The following is a 22,941-nucleotide window of genomic DNA, read 5'->3' on the forward strand; positions in this document are numbered from 1 at the left end:
TGTTTCCCACATTAATTCAGTGTAATGACTCCCTTCAAAAACAGGGTGCAGAAGTAAGGAATAATGCCTCCAGTTGTGAAGCCAGAGGCTCATTTTAGATGCAATACTAAGTAAGAACCAATGGATACCACACTGAATTGTAGGCCCCACAAAAAAAGCATGCTTTTCCCTTTTAAAAGTCCCATCATTAGTTGGTCCAATTTCATCTTTCTCAAATTCTAGTTCTTTGATGGATGGATGTTAAGATGCCTTTACAAACCACTCTCACTGTAAATGTCGTATCAGAGGGAAAAGCTATAAAGCGCCAATGAATTATAAATATCTGTCCTTTATTATATCTTAGTTTTGTCTTGACTTTGTGGACTAATTTGGCTTTATAGGATTCTGTTTAAAAGATGTCAGCCCTACCTGGCCCAGATGCTGGTTTGGTTCGTCACCTTGTGTCATCAGCAGAACAGCTACTAGAGGAAGTGGTTCTACTTATTTTTCCCCACATTTACCATTTGAAAATGTTGATGGATTCAGATGAAGAACGAATAGAACATCCTCACCCAAATCATAGTCTAAACCAAAGCTGTGATGACAAATCGCAAAATGTCTTCAGGATTTTATCAGTCTAAATTGAAAGAACTATAATATCTATCCTTTACGGCATAATTTTTTTTGGCATATATTTTGTTTAGTTGAATGTAAATGTGAACAGCTTCCAAAGAAAGTTTGTGAACGAAGTCCGAAGATGTGAATCTTTGGAAAGGATCCTTCGTAAGTAGATTTCATTTCATGTCCTTTTTATCTATTTGCTTTTTGCTGACCTTTTTTATTTTAGTAAAACTAAGTGGGGAATGATTTTGTGTTTTTAAAAAATGAGCAGATTAAAAGCTCTAGCTTGCAGTCCGTGGTGTAGTGGAGTCAGGGTTCTCAAGGCTGGAGCTCCAGTATCTTCTTGATGTCATGGACTGGTATCCATGTCACATATAAATCCAGACATCCTGAGTTTATATGTGATCCTCCAAGTAGTCAAGTGAGAAAATGATTTTTTTCAGGGATATTGTATTGCTGCAAGGTACTTCATTATAATGCAACACAACTGAGGGTGGTTTGGTCTTTAATGAGCGATTAAGAGTCATAAACTTTGCAAAAGAACTGTTCCTCATTTTGTGATACAGATAGCCCAAGCTGCTTATATTTTTAGACACTCTTTGGGGGGGGGGTTGGCTGGCTTTGTGGATTCTCCTCAGAAGCACCTACACTTCTGAATTTGCCATTATATATCTGTCTTCAAGACCATACCATGCTATCTTAAATGTGAAAATCAGGTCACATGTTGCTTCTTGGTTTGCTTATAGGTTTTCTAGAGATTGAGATGGGTGATGAAATACAGCTTCATAAGCCTGGAAAATATCCCGAGACGCCACTACCTCGGGAAATGATTGACTTAGAGGTAAGACATTCAGGATTACCATCTACGCATGCTGATTGTACACCAGGGGCAAGCAGCAGCCTTGGGGTTGGTGGCTGCATTTTTACCAGAAGTGTGGCTTTCAAGAGGTTTTCCAATGGCCAAACAGCCCAAAAAACCCACAACAACCATCAGATCCTGGCCGTGAAAGCCTTCAAGAATACAATATACTTCTTATTAGAGATGCAGGGCAGTATTAATTCATGTAGAAATAAATGCAGAAGTAATAAACAGGGAAAATGTCTTTGTTAGGACATGAGTCTGATGAACAATGCAGGCTAAATGATTCTGGGACTTGCAGTCTTAAAAAAATTATTTTTCCAAGCTGAGATCCAGACTACTAGGTGGAGGTTTTGGAACTGGGGGGGCCAGGAGACTTGCAAGGCCACATGACTTAAGGCTCTGATCCCCCATCTAAAAGGAGTTCAACCTGAGGATGCAAAGACAGTCTGTTTATTCTAACAAGTGCTTGCTTGCCTCAGCCCACATTTGGCTTTGGTTTGTGATAAGTCAACCAGGCAATAGCACAAATTAGTTTGCACGCCTTAGGATTCAGGTAGATAACATTGAAAAAATGGTGTGCCTTGAGGGACGAATGGTGTAAGAAGGAGAAATACACATTTGCCTTAATGTGACTTCATGCTGACACAGCTGGAGGGGTGGGAAGGGAAAGGATCCAGTCAGCTTTCATGGGAAGGAGCCCAAGAGGAGAGATTTTTGAGCACTGAGCATAAGAAAGCACATTTGCTCAGGGATGAGAAACAGATCTGTTCTGAACCAAAGCATGAATGAATCTATTGGAATTTGGCCGAAGAGGCCTCATTTGGGTGATGTGGAGCCAGAAAACTCTCCCAGCCAAATCCAGCAAACACAATGTCACCACATGATTTGGTGTGGAAGTAAGGGAGGAAGCACCTGTCACAGCTGAAGAACTGATTCCCTCTTTTAAAAAGTTAAGAAATATTGTAAAGGCACACACGTAACCCCAGCAACCATAATAGTAACTCCTCATTATCCTTTATATTTTCATTTACTGGACGTTAAAAGAGATTTGTTGTGTTTCATGTTACTTATTCTAGCGCCTGCACATAATTTGAATAGTTCATCATGAATCATTCATACTCAGAAACCGATTTTAATATGTCCTGAAAGTTTGCCTGACACACCGAGAGAAATGTTTTGAATGGTTTGCTGTGTAATAATCCGTCTTTGTAGTAACCTGTCTTGTCAGCGGTGAGGGATAACTGAACATGTCTTTGTTTCACCCTCTGTCTTCAAACAGGCAGTTTTGGAGAAATTGGAAGGAGAGCTGCAGGAAGCCAACAAGAACCTGCAGACACTGAAGCAGAACTTTCTAGAACTTACCGAACTAAAACATCTCCTGAAGAAAACGCAGGACTTTTTTGAGGTGATATAGACTTAGAATACACTTTTGGGCTAAGGGAATATGCTTTTCAAAAATACCATTTTTTAAAAAACAATGCGTTTGGGCCAGTTGCCTCAGGATAAAACTGATCGGTACCCTAATTTCCCGAGATGTGAACTTGTAATAGAAATACGTAAGTATTCGCTCACTTAAAATTCTAAGTAGGGTGACCAGATGAAATACAGGGTAGGGTTTCTGTATCTACCTTTTAAGTGTTGCTTGTTTGGGTGTTTGTCATGTGCAGTAAAATTGCATCTGACTCATAGTGGCCCTAATAGGGTTTTCAAGGAAAATGAGAAGTTTGTGGGTTGGTTTTATCACTGTCTGTTCTCCCCACTGACTCTGGCCAGGTTGATGGTGCGGGGTGTTCCCTGCTCCTTTCCTTGACCCACAGACAACAAAACAGTGGGCTAAATCAAAACGGGGTTTATTGCAACAGGGTGGTAGTTGACAACTGAACAGTCCTCGGCTGAGCCCGGACTAGTTCTCGGTGCTGCCCAGGTATTCATGGCAAGATTCAAAGAGTCCATGTCCACCTCCCTCCCAGTTAACTTCAACAAGAGAGTTTCTAGTGAGCTTCTCCCTAATGGGAATGTCCCTGCTGAACTGAGTTGGGGACCTGAAGCAAGGATGGGTGATAGGCTCGCAATGGGGGCACTGGAGATGGTATCTCAGTTCATTGCCCTTTCATCCCACTTGCTCCTAAGCCTGGCATGCTCTTTGCCACTGCCTCCACCCAGTATCTCCATTGAGTAGTGTTTGGCTTCCCGAGCTTGATGTCTACTCTCCCTTTGTTCCCACTATCCCCAGTACAAGGGTTGAGAAGGTGGGCATGAGTTAAGGGCGATGGTCTGCCTCATCCCGAGGGACCTGGAGCTGCACCAGGATCCATGTCCAGGGGCCTTCCTTATATCTGTAGTCCTAGTCTCCTGATGGCTCGGGCTCCTCTGGGAGTTCCACCTCCACTTGGTATACCTTCATTAAGGCTCCTTAGGGTATCTTCCCTGCCCCCCACCACCCCCAGACCTTTCATCAACCTCTTTCTCCTCCACAGTTATCATATGCTTAAGAGAAAATGAAGACGACATAGACAGAACTCTTGAGCAGCAACAGCCAAGAGAGGCTGTTTCTTTCCTTCCCACATCTGTTGTACGAGGGTGGCTGGAGCTCCATTTGTGGCTGGGAAGGGAAGGGTTAATCTCCCCCCCCCCTCTGCGTCTTGCAGTAAATGGCTCACGCTGCACATCAAGGACCATAATATATAAGATTAGTCAAATTGTTCCGGGTCTCAAAAGTGCAGCATCCCCACAAGTACCATGCTCTTGGATCAGCATTAAAAATAAATTGCAATTATCATTGATTATCAGGGGCCCTTTCCTGAAGTGCCTTGAGGCAGTCATGCCTTTCTGCCTCATAGTAAGCCTGGCTCTAGTCCAGGGGTTCTCCAGACATTTTGGCCTGCCTCCTCCACAACTCCCTGAGAGTGGTGCTGATCGGAAGGGTAGTCCAAAGGTTTCCTGCTCCTGCCCTTGTCCCTCCAATAATAATTCCTAGCTGTATAATTCCCAAGTCTCTGGGAAGAGTCATTCTCAAGTAGCCCAGATTACATGTCCAGGCTAGATATAGAGCTGCATTAGCCACAGAAGGATGCAATGACTGCTTTTGGTCCTGATGTTTTTTTCAAAACGGACCTGTAAGACATGTGTCATTCCTATTCCCAGACGGAAACCAACCTGCCTGATGATTTCTTCAATGAAGACACCTCTGGGCTCTTAGAGTTAAGAAGCACCCCTGCAGCAGTTGCTGCCAAGCTTGGGTTAGTATTACTTCCATTCATATACTCTCATGAAGGAATCTAATTCTGCACAGTCCCCACTCCAGAAACAAAGCACATAATGCACCGGGATCATTTCTCAGGATCCCCTATTGGAATGAAGGGCAGTTCTTCTGGTTTGGTCCAGAACGGCTTGGGAGGACTTCCTTTTGGTTATCTAGTTTTGTGACTGGATTCTGTCTTTTCTCGGCTATCTGTATCACAGAGTCAGAACTAAAAAGTATCTGTACTACCGCTATTGACATTGTGGCAGCGTTGGATAGCATTTCATCCCATGGAATTCTGGCATCTATAGTTTGCTGAGAATTTCCTCCTAGGGACTTCTAGTGCCCTCCCCTGAACTGTAAAAGAGGACTCTTAAGTTTTCCACCAAACTACCGTATTTTTCGCACCATAAGACACACTTTTTCCCCACAAAACAGGGGGGTGGAAAGTCTCTGCGTCTTATGGAGCAAAGAAAACAGATTATATTTTCCTGTTTTCTTCTCCTAAAAAATTGGTGCGTCTTATGGAAAGGTGCGTCTTATGGAGTGAAAAGATGCCTTAGGATGCAGCATGAAACTGGTATCAAACAGGCAGTCCGGAGCTTGGAAGGGTTACTTTTTAGGACCATAATCCACAATTGCCAGCCAACATGGCTAGATGTCATGTTACTCAGGGCATCCGGGGAGCTATCGTTAAATATGTTTTTCCACACTCTGATGTGTGTTACTACAGTGATATCCTTTCTGGAGGAAATTCTGGGAATTTGAATTATAAATGAAACAAATCACATTAGGAATTTGTGATGTTCAAACCAAACTGTAATTTCTGAGATTCTTTAGGGTGAGGAAGCCATGAGATTAAACTAATAAAAGTGTTAAACTATTAGCATTAAACTAGTATAACTACTGAATCAAACGAATACAAGTGCTGCCCTGAAGAAGGAAATAAAGCAATATCCAGACACACGAAAACTACCAAATTCTGCCCAAAAGAAGCTGGATTCCTTTTAACTACAAAAGTTATGGAAGAAGAGCATGACTAAATTTCTAAAAGCATGACTAACGTCTGAGTTTAGCACTCAGTTTCTCAAAGAACTGGAAAGTAACAGGTTTTAAAAAACCGATATACTTGTGTTTTTTTGAATAGCTGACTAAATGATCTGATTGCCTAGGCACTGGTGTTAAAGCATGGCGAGGGCATGTCATGCTAATATTCTTCAACCTAAGACTTCTAAATCTGAGCACGCTGGTCCCACAAAACGGCAGACACCTCAAAGGGGCATCTTGCTTTGCTCTGTTCCAGTGGTTCACAACCTAAGTGTTGGACTTCAGCTTGAAGAAGCTTCAGCCTGCCTGACCAGTGGTCAAAGGTTCTGCTAGATGAAATCCACAGCCTTTGGTGGACCATTACTTAAGAACCCTTTGATGGACCATTAGTTAAGGACCATTAGTTAAGAACCCTAAAGTGCTGTAAAGAGATCATCACCACCGAGCTCTATGTTTTGTCTTTGCTGGAGGGAAGGTGGAGTACCACAGGACATGAAGGATGCAAACATTGTCACATTGTATAAGAACAAAGGAGACAAGGATGACTGCCATAACTACCGTGGTATCTCTCTTCTCAGCGTTGTAGGGAAGCTGCTTGCCCGTGTTGTGTTGAAGAGACTCCAGGTGCTTGCAGACAGAGTCTATCCAGAATCACAGTGTGGATTTCAAGCTAATAGATCCACCACTGACATGGTATTCTCCCTCAGACAGTTGCAGGAGAAATGCAGGGAACAACAACAGCCACTCTTAGTTGCCTTCATAGACCTTACAAAAGCATTTGATTTGTTTAGCCGGGATGGCCTTTTTAAAATACTTCCCAAGATTGGATATCCACCTCGACTCCTTAACATCATCAGGTCCTGAAGGGCACTGTAGTTTTTGATGGTTCAACATCAGATCTCTTTGACATCTGAAGTGGAGTGAAACAGGCCAAGTTGGACAAATCGTGGGAGAAAAGTTGGGAATCTTTAATTACTGAAAATCTCTCTGTGCTATTAATGTCATCTCCCTTCTACAGGTGTAGTTATAACAACATGATTTGAGCCACAGTGTCTTGCTGTCAGCATAAGAAAAGGATAGTAAATTTGAGCACTGAGTATGTGAGCCAGGCAGCATCAATTGATGTACATCTATATGCAAACCAGTTCTAAGACCAAATAGACACATATTCCATTTCTCTCTTAAAAAAAAACACACCACAAATCTGTCTAAAACACACCACAAATCTGTCTTTGCATATATGTGGAATTTTGGAAAGACAGCCTATAGCACAGTGCTTGAAGATTAATCCTCTCCTATATTTATCACGTTGTGTGTTCCACAGATTCATAGCTGGTGTGATCAAGAGGGAAAGGATGGTGCCATTTGAACGCTTGCTTTGGAGAGCCTGCCGTGGGAACATCTACTTGAGGTTCAGTGAAATGGATACTCTTCTGGAAGACCCAGTCACTGTAGGTGTGAAGGGTTTTCAATTTTGTCACTAGTACTATATGTATACCATATATGTAGTACTATTTAACAGCCTGTGCACTCTTTGATTGGCTGGTTGATTGCTTTTGTAAAAATTCTATACTTACGTCATGTTTTTTCTTCTTCAGAAAGAAGAGATGAAAAAGAATGTATTCATTATTTTCTATCAAGGAGAACAGCTCCGGCAGAAAATCAAGAAGATCTGTGATGGGTAAACAAGAAAAAACTGTTGAGAAAACAGTACTTTGTTTCTAGTTTATGAGGTGTTGTATTGGTTGGGAACCATGGTGTTTGGGGGAGAAATCTGCCAGCCTGCTCCGTATATTACAACACGTCCAAACCATTCCTGCCTCTCTTTTTGGTTTGGACATTCATTTTTCAGTTTGGAGATTATGGAGCTACTCACATCTATCAGCCTGTACAGATGTAGGCACCAGAGTTAACATGGGATTGGATCCAATGACTGGGCTGAACTGTGCATTTCTGATAACACTTCTTTAGAAGAGGGAAGTCCTTAAGTGCTCACTGTGTGTGATTGTTACAGCAGGAACTTTTCTCTACTTCCCTCCAGACCGCAGATTAGCTTATTTTGTTTTCTTCTTGGTCTTCAGGACCTCAGCATGGTCTTTATTTGCAAATTAGTTTCTCAAACACAAAAGTCTACTCAAATCACATCTCTGGAAAAACAATGTGATTTCAGCACTAATGACGTGTCACGTATAATGTATCCTTTGGCTTTATCTTAGTTGTGTTTTATTCCCTATGGAATTTTCACAGTGACTTCCATGAGTCCTGAATGCCAGCAAATCGGTCTGAATCCATCGCTGGTTCAGAGTTGTAGTGTGCTGTGTTTTTTCCTTGCAGAAACTGGCTCATTATACATGTTATTGCAGTCAGCTAAGACTTTGCAGTAATTAGAGGTTTGACAGAGCGGTGCGACTCCACATATAGTTATGCACCAATTATGATACTTTATTTATTTTGCTTTATTTTTGCTACAAGTTGTCCCTTATTAGTAAATAACCGTGTCGCTCTGCCAGTTCCACAAATGGCAAATTGACACGTATGGAATTTATTTAAAAGGAAAGCGGAACAAAAAACGATTGATCTTTCTGCACCCCACTCATTGTTCACTTGTGGGTGCCTGGAAGCAGCAGGTGTATCGACCTGAAGGCTCCATGGAGGTCTCTCTAGGCTGCCCTAGATGTGTGCGCCATCAGGATAAAACTGGCGGCCTGTATGCAAACGCACTGCCGGTATTGCAATTAGGAGATTAAAGCTGCACTGCTACAGTAAAGTGGAGAAAAGTGCAAAGATTGTGGGGGCAGCAGTAAATAAGAAGGATCTTTCAAGCCTGATGAAAACATTCAGTTTAAAATGTTGTAAACACATGAAGGTGATATACTGATGCAAAACGACTAGGCTTATTTATTAATTTGTTTATGACTCTTTTATCAGACTTACCATTTCAGAGTTGGGCTTGGAGTGAAGATTGATACACGTTTGTAAAATGTTTGGGCTGCCCCCTTTTGTTTCCTTCACCCACTAGGTTCCGTGCCACGGTCTACCCCTGCCCAGAATCAGCTGCCGAACGTCGAGAGATGGCCACTGGTGTGAACACAAGAATTGAGGACTTGAACACAGTAGGTGGTCTTTGATCGTGCCCATACCAGGCATCAGAGCTTTGAAAATTGACTCTTTTGAATTACGTATCCCAAAATACCCAGCCACACTATTTGCAGAACTTTTGAGTTAAAGTGGCCTTCCTCAACCAGATGAACTTCACTTGTGTTGCAATACAAATCCCATCATCCCCTCTTAATTTAGTAAGGGTGGATAAAATTTGTAAGCAGTTTTAAAGGACTGTTTGATAAAGTCAAAATAAAGCCATGTACCTGGTGTTCTGGGAGCTATGGTGTATGCAAAATTGCCCCAGGTTTTCCCACTGTAATTATTCCACCTTCCTTGTACAGATCATTTGGCAACTAAATCAGTCTGACTGGGGTTTTTTATAGGTGATCACCCAAACAGAATCCCATCGCCAAAGCCTATTGAAAGAAGCATCTGCTAACCTGTGGAGCTGGGGGATCAAGGTGAAAAAAATGAAGGCCATCTATCATATCCTGAATTCTTGCAACATTGATGTCACCCAGCAGTGTGTCATTGCCGAGATCTGGTTCCCAGTGGCAGATACAGGCAGGATCAAAAGAGCTCTGAATCAAGGGATGGTAAGTTTCTGAACTGGGAATTGCATAGCTAGTTTCCACATGATTTTCCTCAGCATGCATTGGCTGTAGCTGAATAGAGAAGCACATGCTTTATATGCAGAAAGTCCCATATTCTGTTCATAGCATTTCTGGGAAGGGTTGGGAAAAAATCCAGTCTGAAACTCATAAGATCCATTGTTAGTTCACAGAAGATCAGCGCCTTCTGGTTGTCTTGGATTGCAACTCCTGAGATGTGAGGAGGATAAATAAATAAATAAATAAAGACTGCTGTGAAGGTTCACAGGGTGTGAGAGAAGAAATGTTAAGATTTCTCTCCCTATAGTTGTTGTGTAGACACATGGATGGTTGATCCACAATAAAGCAGGAGAAGCATTAATGATGAGCAACTCATCTTTATTAAGGAATATGCTTTCCAGATAGAAAAGCCTAAATCCTAATCCAAACTAGATAGATAGATAGATAGATAGATAGATAGACAGACAGACAGACAGACAGACAGACAGACAGACAGACAGAAGACAGACAGACAGACAGACAGACAGACAGACAGACAGACAGACAGACAGACAGACAGACAGATAGATAGATAGATAGATAGATAGATAGATAGATAGATAGATAGATAGATAGATAGATAGATAGATAGATAGATAGATAGATAGATAGATAGATAGATAGATAGATAGATAGATGTGCCCTAGAAGGCACATGGGAGAGGAGAACTGTATGTTTGCCGCTCAAAGGAAACAGGAAAAGAAAGTGAGATTGATAGGGGGACCGTAAGAGTATCGGTCTAAGAATAGGTACAGGAGGGAGAAGAAGTCAGAGAATGAAAAGGGGATAGACAAACCTCCATGGCAGCTACTTCCAAATTCTTTTGCTAAGAGGTGATGCTGGAAGTTGGAAGGCCAAAACAAACAAATTTAGAAAGCCTCCACTGATGACTCATAAATTGCTTAACATCTTTTGGAATTAATCTTTTCTTCCTTGGAAGATACAAAAAGCCTCCAGTCTGAACCCACTTTTCCTGCTTTCCTTTCAGTTTCATACAACAGCACATCAGTCTTTAAATGTCCTGTTATCTCCAGTCTCTGACTGGTGACAACGACAAAAGAAAACTTGCAGGCTGCATGGGGACTCCCTCTAGCCAGAGCATTACCACCCTTTTCCACTCGGATCTCTAAATGAAGCCATTATTGGATGATTCATAGGCAGAAAGTCTTTGGAACAGGGGGAAGGGGAGTGAGGACAGCTATCCAAGTTTTGAAAGTTTACAAAACAAATGAAAGAACTTCGGGGAGGCATGTTGAGAACCAAATAGATAATCTCTAGGCTGTGCTGACAATACCTCTTTTCAGTGAGTTATTTTGTTTAGTGCTTGCTTTGGTTTTTGGTTTGCCATTTCTCTTTCCTCTCAGCCTCACTATGCTATGCGTGGCGCAGCTTTCTGTTTGTGGAAGGGGCTGCTTTTATTATCTAAACAGCTGAAGATCTAAATCCTCTTCACATTTTTCATGAGGAGGACAGTGTGCGTTTACAGGGTCTGGGAGTGATTCATGGGCACCCCATATCCACTTATTCACATATTAGTGTGGATGCTTGAGATGGGAAAATCTGTGTGACCCAGAGGGCTTCTAGCCACACAGATGTCTGTGTAAAGAGGCCTACACAAATAGACTTCCCTGTCTCAAGCATCCACACTGATGTGCAGAGCAATAAAGTAGGACCCCCCAGTATCCACTGATTTACTTATCCACAGTTTGAAAATATTTTAAAAATATTAAAAGAAAAATACTAGAAATACTTATTTCTAAAAGTGAACTTACCAGAAATGGCCACTAGAGGGAGCCAGAGATCATGCTATATATAGCATTTGTTATTATCTGCCTTTTTCAGCATCTGCTGGGTGGGCTTGGAACCGATTCCCCGCAGATACAGGGATATTACTGTATTTCTCTGTCTTTTTAAGGGGGCATATCATGTCCCCCTTCCAACCTGGCTCCTCCAGTTACTAAAATTATAATTTGGAATCTCACACCTTAAAATCAGATTGAAGCATCTGTAAATTGAGAAAGTATGTGTGCTGCCCCATATCATAGGACGATGCGCATTGCATACTAAGAAGACATTTCCCAGATTAAAAAAAAACACGATATTAAGACTATAAAGAAATGTTGCTGTTTTTGACAAGAAAGGGTGTCTTTATACATTGAGGCACCCGGTTGGAGAAAAAGTGGGCCTTTTTATGCAAGATTTTTCTCACCTAAGTAGGAGTGAAAAGTCCAAATCTGTGGGGGGGGGGGGGTTGCACAAAAATGCATTGAAATCTTTGCATTTTGTTCAAAATGCAAGACTTTCTGTGAAAAGAACACAATCTTTGCATAAAATACAAGACTTTCTACTACAGTTCCCAAAGTGCCCTAAGCAGCATGCCCGCCATCATGTTTCCTGAGCTTAGGACTTTGTTCTTGGCAGGAGATCTTCTATCATAGCTTCTCCTTCTTGTGTACTCAAGCCCTTTCCTAGGAAACACAAAATCTTTGTTTGCTCTGCCTTTAGAGACCAGGCATAAATATTCCATCCCAATTTGTGTCTGTTATTTTTTCTGAATGCAGGCTGTTGATGGAAGCATAAAACCACCAGCCATGCTGTCTGGAGGAGTTATGGTCCAGAAAATGTAATTTTTACTAATCCCATTGCTGTTTTCACAGGAACGTAGTGGATCTACAATTAATCCAATTCTGACTACTGTTCATACCCAGATGGCTCCTCCCACTTTTAACAGAACAAATAAGTTCACATCTGGTTTCCAGACCATCGTAAATGCCTACGGTATTGGAAATTATAGGGAGATGAATCCAGGTAAATCCATTCTGGTTTATTTCTGTTTTATCTTTCTTGTTTGAAATGAAACACAAGGGTCATTTATCCCACGTTGATTCCTCTTATGTCGGCTCATATAGCTGGCATGTGATGACATCTGGGTCTTTGTAGATCAAATGTTTTATAAAAAGAAAACATTAACAATGTGGATTTGGCACATAATCTCTTCTCTGGCATGCTGTTCTTATGAGAATGAAGGAAGTGAAGCGTATAATCCACAAATGTGCATTTCTCACCAAACTGCTGGTTATAATTAGCAGTGCCCAGTCTCCAGAAGACAATTAACAATGATCATAATGATTAGGACTAATTTCTGGTAGAGAAAATGCTCATCTCTCGGCTTTGGCGAAATTTGCTCAAAATGCAGTCTTTGTTGCAAAATTAATAAGGGCCAGTATTTGATCGCCACAGTTTGTCCTCAGAAAATTCATGACAACTGTGTAGCACCATCGGGCAATGGCACTTATGGTAACACATCTCTTGAATACTGTGTATTTTTATTTTTTTGCTTATGCTACTACTGTATGTTGTGTACCTCCTTTTAAGGGATGCCTGATGTATGTTTCTCCTTCCAACAGCCCCCTACACTATTATTACTTTCCCCTTTCTGTTTGCGGTGATGTTCGGTGACTGCGGCCATGGCACTGTCATGCTGGCCTTTGCTCTCTGGATGATCAGCAATGAAAAGGCACTTTTAGCTCAGAAGGGCGACAACGAGGTGAGTGATTTCTGGTGCTGTAGTGGAGGCTGGGCCCTCGGGGTCAAACCATAATAACTGTATAAATGATGGTTTTAGCTGGAATTGTACCTTTGGAATTGTAGAAACACAGAATCATGACTCTAGAAAAGGCCTATAAGGCCATCAAGTCCAATCCTCTGCTCAATGGGGTGATTGTCTAAATTTCTCTTGAATGCCTCCATGTTAGAGCACCCACTGCCTCTGGAAGTAATTGTTTCCATTGTTGTACTGCTCTAACACTTAGGAGGTTTTTCCTGATATTCAATCGAAATCTGGCTTCCTTTAACTTGAGCCCATTGTTGCATGTCCTCTGCTCTGGGATGACTGAGAACAGATCCTGCACCTCTTCTGTATGGCAGCTCTTCATGTATGTGCTATCATATCTTTACGAGAGCTTTTGTGTTTTTTTGGTCTGGGGACAATGAATTCATTTATTCTGTAGCCTTCAGCAGAGGCAAAAAAAAATATAAGGGATTGTGAAGAGATGTACTTGTAGTCTGTTGAACATACTGTATATTAGCCCTGATGATCTCATGACTCAACCTTGGTAATCTACTTGTGCAGATTTGGAACACGTTTTTCAGTGGCCGCTACCTGATCCTGCTCATGAGTATCTTCTCCATCTACACCGGCTTCATCTACAATGACTGCTTCTCCAAATCGTTCAATATATTTGGGTCTTCCTGGAGCGTCCGCCCCATGTTCAACAATGGTGTATGGACGTAAGTGGCCAAATTCTAAATCAAGGCAAGTTTAGGGCAGCTTTCCCCAAACCAGGGCTTTCTAGACAAATTATACTACAAGTCTCAGCATCCCCCGCTGGCATGGTTATACAGTTTTCAGCAAGATCAGTGCTGTAGTGTGACCTATCTAAAGGGTGCCTTAACATTTCTTGGGAAAGGCTGCCTTAAGTACTTAATGACTGAGAAAAGAGAAGCCACATATCTAGGGCAGCCCTGTTCTTTCCATAATATCCTGTAGTAACTTAGCTCATGATAGCACAGCCTTCTTTATTTCCCTGCCCCACATTAGGAGCCAATGATGAAATAGTACAGGGGAGCAATCTCAGCAAGGCTAAGGATCATTTTTCAGATTTGTCAGCAGCCCAAAGGTTGTTACTGGTTTGAAAAACATGGTTATATACTATAAAAGTTGCTACAGTGACTTCTTATGAACTGCCACATGTATTTAAATCAGTGTTTTTTAAAAAAGGAAAAGCCCTTTTTTGCCCTCTAGTGGTCAGTTTTTTAAATTTTAAAAACCTGGTGGTATGAGTCTCCCAGGGGAACTGCTAGCTCCTCAAAAATGATAAAATTACCATGTTGGGGGGAACAGGAGGACTTTCTGAGAAAATGTCCCTGCCCAGAACATTTTAAACTGGTTTTATGGAAACTAGTGGAGTTGCTGGGAGGTCATAGAAATAGCCTTGGCATTGGAAAAGAGCGGAGAAACCAGTGATTACCAAACTTCCTTGGGCATCATTATTCTGAATTGTCTTGGATATGACACGTATGGTTTTTTTAAAAATTAATCCTGTATATTGGAGGCTGAACAGTTATTGGAGGCAATTGTTTGTGGCTGATTATCACCATGGTTGGTTTTTAATTATTAAGCAGGAATGAAAGTGTATCTCTGTCCTGGGGTCAGCCTGAGCATTTCATGTTTCAATCTTCTTTCACAGGGAGAGTGATATGCACGGAGGTGGGGTATTCCAGTTGAACGCCAAATTGTCGGGAGTATATTCTGGAAACCCCTATCCTTTTGGAATTGATCCGGTAATTGAAAAACATTTCCCCATGTTACTACCTTGGCAGCAGACCAGGATGCAAGAGAATACGATGGTTTGCTGGAGAATTTTAAGAGTTTTCTAGGAGAACTTTGGCTGTGATTTAGTTACTTAGGCGGTAGTAACATCAGGGCTGAGACTGGCGCTGCCCGTTTGGCCTTCCGTGTTTTTTTCCATAACTAAAACTCCAGCCAGAAGTTTAGTAAGTTAGAGCTTTTCCCCTTTACTGCATCCCAGGTTTTGGGAGGAAGTGCTGGCTTTTGAATTTCTGCCTACTGTGTACATATAGCCCTTTGGTTACTCAATACAATGCAACCCCTACTTTTTGGTGAGAGGTGCAATGTAATGAAAATAAACCCCACTTTGACAGACACACAAAAAACTCATGAGTTCTCACATCTGACATTGCGCTCAGTCACTGATAGGTGGGTAGCTCATTAGACAGACAAGTAGACGTGTTTATACGTGCTGGGCCATCAGTGCATATAATGCCTTCCAAAGATATTTCTAATCAACAGAAAATATTTAAACTTAACTGTTTGTTTGCAGAGGTTGTTAAAATAGAAGTGCAATTTAAATGTTACAGTCAATCAAATTCAAAGACTTATTATACCTTTTTTTAAAAAAATCTTGAACTGTTTTAAGACATGGAAATTTATTAGCACATACTTCCATTACACTATTTAGTTATTAAGGGAGAAAGTGGAAAGGAGCTTCCAAATTCATCACAGAAAGATTTTGACTGTTAGGGTCGCCCACTAGATGGCAGCCGTGATTGCAAACCTTACTCCAAGCTGGCCGCCCTGCAAATGGGTGGCAATGGGTGGTACCCTGTGGGGCTTCTTTTGACATTGTGACATCGGTGCTTTGTGAAATATCTACAGGGCCTCTCTCAAACAAAGTAGTCTTTACAGGACTTTAAAAAATCATCCTCAGATGGTCAGTACGATTGCTTAGGCCACCAAAAAGTGAGCAAAGCATGCAAGTTTTCAAGTTTTCTTGATCTGTTATCACACCAATACTGGAGAGTACAAAGAGAGAGAGAGAGAGAGAGAAGGAAAAGAAAGAGAGGAGTCAAAAAATCAGGCTAATGTGGTTATCGTAAGGTCTGCACGTTTAAGCCAGAAGTTGAAAAAGAGCCCTTGGCTGCAGTTCTCAGACTCCTCCAGCCACTATTGAATCCCTGAACAATTCTTCCAAGCATGCCACTTTTTAATAGGAAGGCCTCCACCATCTGCTGGTCAGGGGAACATGCCCACCTTGAGAAGAGACTCTTTGGAAAGTCCACTAGTCCAGTAATCCGAGGTACCTTTGGTATCTGTTAGTGCACAGCTGGCTGGCTGGCTCAGTGGTTTAGATATCTGAATGCACAGCCAGGGGTTAGGAGTTTGATTTCCCCACTGGGCTTCCTGAGAAGTAGAGCCAGTCTGTGTGGGCTTGGGCAAGCTGCAAAGTCTCAGGGTGCCTCTAGGGGAAGGGAATGGTAAGCCACTTCTGTGCACTCTAGATATGTAGAATAGAGTTGTTGACTGAATGGCACGCAACTAACTCAAGTTTCAAGTTCAAGTTTATTGTGTTGACTAAAGGCCATCACAATTGTTTATAGTACAAATATGATCGAGTAAAATCATGATAAAATCACAGCCATACAAAATAATAAGAGGCCCTTTATATCTGGGAGTCTCCCACACAATTTACTGTATCATGATGGTTCTCAGGAAATTAGCACAAATGTTTCTGGCCGCTTTTGCAAACAGCGCTGTTCTGTATGTAACATACGGGTCACAGTCCAAAAGTAACCTGATCACCTTTATCTGAGGGCTTTCCTCCACTGTAGGGCAGCCAAAACGTTACCCAGGAACTTTTCTCTGGGGTTTTGCTAGAGCTGACATATATATATTCATTATTCCAAAATATATTCATTATTCCAAACAGCAGCAGGAAATATCTGCTCACTTTAACAAACATGGGGCAGATGCACACCAAGGATCTCTACTGGAGCTGCCATTAATCCTTCATATGAGGTACAAAAACAAACAAATAGACCCATGGTACAAATAGACCCATGGGTATATTTGGCCATTGCATGCCACAATTCATGGTTCCTGTAGTCCCATACAGGATGGAGAGGATGATTAACACCTCTTTTTTAAATTTTGTGGAACAATACTGACCTGGTTTTACTATCATTTGATCTTCTTAAAAGTCCTCACCTTATCATTTATATTTGCTTTTGTTCTCTCTTCTCTTTCTGCAAGATCTGGAACATTGCATACAACAAGCTGACGTTCTTGAACTCCTACAAAATGAAGATGTCTGTCGTCTTGGGGATTTCACAGATGGTCTTTGGGGTGATCCTCAGCCTCTTCAACCACATGTATGTGCTTAGTCCATCACTGCTGGAAATATTACTTGTTGTGCACCTGAACCTCTATAGGAAATAAAAAGCATACTTAGCAGAGCATTATTCTACACTTTCAATGACTTCCTTTTCCTGTCACTTTATGCCCCTTCTCTTCTTCTTACTACTAGATGTATCCTATATACAACAAAGCACCTCACTAAAAGGGCTCCTTTGTCTACCCTCCTCTCTCCTTGCTCTGTATTCTGATAGAGATGGGAACACTTCTCCATTTTCATTCTTTCTGAGAAGTCTCTGGTGATGGCACCTGATGCGCTCAGGAAAAGGTGGAGTGGAGGGCAGGGTTACCATAAACCTGTTTCCAACCTTGGGTCCCTAGGTGTTCTTGAATTAAAACTCCCAGAAGCCTTCACATCTAGCTGCACTGGCCAGGATTTGTGGGAGCTGTAGTCCAAGAACATCTGGAGACCCAAGTTTGGGAACCACTGGCATAGACAAATCAAGGCTTGCCAGCTGCAGGGCCAACTGTGCTATCCAGTCTCTTCCACTGCTAGATCTAGTTACTCCTTATCATCACCATATACTGCCTTGTTGGTCTGAAGGGAAGCTGGGAGTCAAGTAGCAGTAGAAATGCCTAAGCGGTGCCAATTTTATCCTTGCCAGCCCTGCCCTTTACTTCCTTGAAATTCCTTTGTGAATCCCCCTTTCATAAATGTTTACACCCAACATGAGTTCAGCATGGGAGCATAAAATAGGCTGCAAAGCCTGACCAGCAGGAAGTTCTTAGTGAAAAGATTTCTGAGAATTGTAGTTTACCGGCATTATATTAATGACCTCCGCCTTGTTGTTATGGTGAGATGAGATATTTGTTAAGAGTTTTTAGCATGGCATAACGTGGGATGGCTACATCAAAAGAAGACAGGAAAGTCATTTAATATGGCCCAGGTTTTCACTTAGCTGGCTTCCACATTGTTCTATAGTATAGAGTAGGGGGTCTATAGCCACCTGTAACTGGTGTTAAGGTGCTGACTGAAGTCTCAGGGGACTGTAATGCTTCTCCATTTCTTTAGGTGGGGAGTCAGTTATCTCTAAAGGGGGAAAAAGCTTTATATGTATATGTGAGGTCACTTTAAAACCTGGGCCCATTGTCTCCATCCATTCCCAGCTGGCACCAGAACTCACTGGCTCCACATGAAGGGGTTTACAGGTGTGTTGTGCCTACACAAGGTTAGCTTACTGTGAGAGGTGGGGCATGAAGAAGAACTGATGGGTGCATGGTGTAACATTATGAAGTTCTATGGGGCTATTTGTTTACTTAGATATATGTTGATGAAACATATAAGAATTATATGTAGACCAAGTTGGCAAGGGCCTTACCAGTCTAAGTGGTAACAGCAGCTCCGGCCTCTTCAGCTCTCCCACTCTTTCTGATTCAAATCTCTTATTCACAGCCCCACTCTTTCTTAATCCCACCTCTTTGGGCTGAGCCAGTATTTCATAGGAGTTACATGTGCGTCTGGGTCCATGGCTATTTGGAGCAAGGCAGGGAGTAGAGAATAGAGAACACGGTGCCCCTTTCCGTAATCCAATGGCTCAGATACAGTTCCAGTCCCGCTCTCAACCCTTGCCAGCAAACATAGGTGGACTGAAACCTCCATCGGCTCTCGCCACTAGTGTGGTGACAGGGGCTGACAGGAGTTAGAGTCCTATCAAAACAGGATCTCAACCACATCTGAGGGAACATAGCAGATTCCCTGCTTGGCAATCACGTTTGTGCTTCCACAGTGACCATTAATACCGTTGCTTTCTTTTCCTTTTCCTTTCCAGTTATTTTAGGAGAACCATCAACATTATCTTGCAGTTTATTCCAGAGATGATCTTCATCCTCTGCCTCTTCGGTTACCTCGTTTTCATGATCATTTTAAAGTGGTGCCGGTACAACGCCCGTAGTGCCGATGATGCCCCAAGCATCCTCATCCACTTCATCAACATGTTCCTGTTTAGTTACGGTGACAAGACAAACCATCCCCTCTATGAGCATCAGGTACAGATTCTTGGCTTTCATCCTTGTCTTACTTATTGAGGAAATAAATAGGAAGTAAGGTGGAAACTGAAAGGTTGCGTGCCTAAGGGAAGGTAGATGGAAGTACTGTGTAAACAATAGAATTGGCGACCCCGAAAAGAAGCATGTTTTAACAGCACATTCTTGCCAGGCATTTAAAATGTTTTAACTTGTTTTAGCTAATGATGGTTTAACACTCTGTTAGTTTCATAATATTTTAATGTCAATGTTTTAGTTTACTGTGATGTTAAATATATGAATTATTTTAGTTGTTGTATGCCACCTCGTGTCCCTTTATTGGGGGAAAAAAGCAGGGATCTAAATTAATTAAGTGTGTTAATTAATGAATTAATTAAAAAAGTAGTCATTGACTTGGATGGCTTGAAAAAGGAGGAAAAGGGGTGCCGTGTCACTGTATTGCTCCTGAGGACCACAAATAGGAAAGGTGCTGTTTTGCTAATATGGCACTTATGAACTAGCAGAACATGTACACTGGGGGCTATTTTTCCACTCCCAGGACCCACTGCAGACAAAATGCAGGAATAGTGGGAGAGTCTCAAAATGGCTAGATGTTTCTCTTCTGTTCCAATGATTCTTTCGGAGTGGGGGGTAAGGTTGGGTGCTTTGCAGGAGGTATAGCTCCAGAATCACTTCCAGAAAGGGAAAAATAATCTCTTTTTGGGGGGATCATTGCTTCTTTTAGGGGCCTCGGGTGGAGATGGAGGCCCGGAAAAGTCCCTGTTGGGGGACAACGCTTTCCCCTCCCTTGCTGCAGCTACTTGGTAGAAAGAGAATAATGGACTAGGTGGTTCTTTTGCGTAACCCAGTAGTATTGTTGCTGTGTTTTTACTTCTGTAACACAAGTATTAAAGGCCTGTGTTAGAGGAGTTTTTTTTTACAGTTCCAAAAAGTGACGTTTTCCTTTCATTAGTTCCTTTTAATGTTATTTTTTCACCCATGTCTCTGCAAGACAGGGCAAAGGAACCTGTGGAAGCTCATGTATTATAATGGTCTGAGGTTTTTTTTCCCCTCTCTGTGATTGAATTGCATGGAATTGTATCAGTTTCATCCTGTAGGATCCAATGAACAAGCAGATATTAAAAATAATCTTTTGGGTAAATTAAAAGGAAAGGTCAGTTGTGGTAGTAACAATTGCATCAGGTTTAACGTATCTATGAGCAAGCTAATATGCTTAGTGTATGTTACAGAGAAAGGTCACTAAAAGGTGTTTTTGCTCTCTAATTCATTTGAACAAAGCACCTTGCTCTTAGTTAAACTAACTCCAGTGTTGTGTTTATTAAGGTGAAGTCACATAGTTCTGGATTCCGGAGATATGGAACTCTTCACTCTGCTGTGTACCCTTTAGGAGGCATTCCAAACTCCTTAATCCCCAAATCCATCTCTATTAAAGAGGGGGGGACCCACTCTTGTAAATGGCTGTGGCAGGGATGGGGGGGGGTTATGTAGCTACCAGATTGTGTGACTAATCCACTCAAAGCCCATACCATGAGCATCCTTCCACATTCACACAAACACTCAATCCTCATAGTATAATACTGATTCAGTGAAGTTTATCCATGGTCTGAATTGGATATCTGTCTGAAAATTCAGACAGATATGCATCTGTCTGAATTTTTCTTGCTGTGGGAGTCTAGTGTCACCCATAACTTTTTTGCTTTAAACCAAAGGATCCCTCACCCCTGGTTCAGGAATTTTGGAACACTGAAGGAGTAAAAACCAGCAGTTTCCAAACTTTGTGTCATCAGTTTTCAGCTTCCATGTTGAAATTACACACACAAGCTTCCAAGTAGCAGATTCGAAATGTTTAGCAAGCCTGCTTGATTTATTAAGCAAGAAGGCAAAAATACTTCTAATGTAGAGAAAATAATGTTTGAATGAAAATATAGCTGAAGATTCAGAAACCTCTTTCATAACAGTCATAATTAATAATGTCAGGAGCTGGCTTCTAAGTTTAGCCATTTCTCAAGGTAAGTCACTAGTTCTCCAAATAGTAATTTCATCAGCACATAGCAAGATAGATGTGGTTTTTGGAATGCACAGTATCATTTCTTTCATTCATTTGTTTTTTGCATATAACAAGCAGGATTCCAACTTATTGAATTCTTGCTTCTTCTTTCCAAATCTGTCCCCACAAACATGCTGTGATTTGGTTAACCAGCTGCAAATCATAATTAGAAGTTATGATTTCCTGTTGGCTTACCACCTCTGGCTTGTTTCTATACTGGTTTGTTGTTACATTTGAACCTTGAATGACAAGCTGAGCTTGTCCTTTCCTTGTTTTCCTAACTGCACATTTTGAAACAGGATTTGGCAAAAGGGTAATAGAGAATTTATTCGCGAAGGCTTTCACGGCCGGGATCTAATGGTTGTTGTGGTTTTTTGGGGCTCTTTGGCCATGTTCTGAAGGTTGTTCTTCCTGACGTTTCGCCAGTCTCTGTGGTCGGCATCTTCAGAGGACTTCCTGCTGGTCACGGCCAAAGAGCCCGAAAAACCCACAACAACCATGAAATCCAATTGTTAGCCCTACCTAGAGTAGACTTGGTGCATGAAAAGAACTTGATTAAGTCAATCTGTATGAATTCTGAATTGAGGTAAGACCCATTAACTCAGTGAGTTTGCAGAATTTGGGATTAGCAATTGTATTTAATCCAGTGTATCTCCAATTTGAAAGAAATGTTTGTTTTTAGAGATACTAAAAGTTTTATATTTGACATAAGCTTCTAGCATCTGACATAAGCTTCTAGCATCCCATGTAAGTCACTTAGAACAAAACATTTCTGGTTTATATCAGGAAGTCACATAGGCCTTCAGGTGTAATGTACCAGGTGCAATACAAATTTAAAGAGCCTGTCCTTGCTAATTCTATATTACTGATTGCCAGAGTGGATTTGATTTAAATCAAAGTGATATAAATCACAATTTAAAAATTGATTTTTAAAATTTAAATTGTAGTTTAAATCAATTTGATTTTTTTAAAAAAATCATTGATTTCTATCCACCTTGCTGATTGCTGTTGAGTGGTTAAGCGGTTATCTTTTCCCACACTGTACTGTTGAGGGAGAAGGTGTTTCCTCTCCCATGTTACAGCACAACCACTTTTTTGAAAGGAGGTGACTGGACAATACATTTTCTTGTAACCATTTTATAGACATCTCTATGTTTATTTATCTGTTCTTTTCTAGCAAGAAGTGCAAACCTTCCTCGTCATTTTTGCCATTATTGCTATTCCTTGGATGCTCCTGATTAAGCCTTTCATCCTTCGAGCCAATCACCAGAAAGCTCAGAGAAGGGTAAGAATGATATTGGACCTCTGCCTCTTAAAGGTAGATTTGCGTGAAGTTGTTTGACATCAAGGTGCCAAGTCAGGGTTTGCAGAGCACTCTACAAGGTTTGTCTGATTATATTCCAGCAACAACTGTTCGAGGGGCTCTGGGTTGAGATTCTGTAGTTTGCCCAAGTCTGTTCGCTCAGTTCCATGGCTAAGGAGAAGACTGAATATAAGCCTCCCTCGTCCATTACCTACACTGGCTCTTGGGTGTATAGAAAGCATCTCCTCAAATTCAATTGATTTGAAAACTCTTGGAATAAGAATACTTCCACTAAATTGGCCCAAGCCTGAAACTCTAAAAATATCTTGCTA

The 22,941-nt window shown here is 41.5% G+C and overlaps 1 protein-coding gene across 1 annotated transcript in view; it reads left to right on the forward strand.

Annotated features, from left to right (window-relative positions):
* Window positions 1-22,941, forward strand: part of ATP6V0A4 (ATPase H+ transporting V0 subunit a4) — a 43,379-nt gene that overhangs the window by 12,725 nt on the left and 7,713 nt on the right. Inside the window, exons 4-18 of the mRNA XM_020800428.3 lie at window positions 684-762; window positions 1,347-1,441; window positions 2,742-2,867; window positions 4,607-4,701; window positions 7,075-7,201; window positions 7,349-7,431; window positions 8,770-8,863; window positions 9,236-9,448; window positions 12,160-12,310; window positions 12,910-13,049; window positions 13,635-13,792; window positions 14,752-14,845; window positions 17,115-17,233; window positions 19,046-19,262; window positions 22,484-22,591. Coding sequence (XP_020656087.3) covers window positions 684-762; window positions 1,347-1,441; window positions 2,742-2,867; window positions 4,607-4,701; window positions 7,075-7,201; window positions 7,349-7,431; window positions 8,770-8,863; window positions 9,236-9,448; window positions 12,160-12,310; window positions 12,910-13,049; window positions 13,635-13,792; window positions 14,752-14,845; window positions 17,115-17,233; window positions 19,046-19,262; window positions 22,484-22,591 — 1,899 coding nt within the window. The remainder of the gene's footprint in view (window positions 1-683; window positions 763-1,346; window positions 1,442-2,741; window positions 2,868-4,606; window positions 4,702-7,074; window positions 7,202-7,348; window positions 7,432-8,769; window positions 8,864-9,235; window positions 9,449-12,159; window positions 12,311-12,909; window positions 13,050-13,634; window positions 13,793-14,751; window positions 14,846-17,114; window positions 17,234-19,045; window positions 19,263-22,483; window positions 22,592-22,941) is intronic.

This window comes from Pogona vitticeps, chromosome 5, assembly GCF_051106095.1.
Source record: "Pogona vitticeps strain Pit_001003342236 chromosome 5, PviZW2.1, whole genome shotgun sequence".
In the NCBI taxonomy this organism is placed as follows: Eukaryota; Metazoa; Chordata; class Lepidosauria; order Squamata; family Agamidae; genus Pogona; species Pogona vitticeps.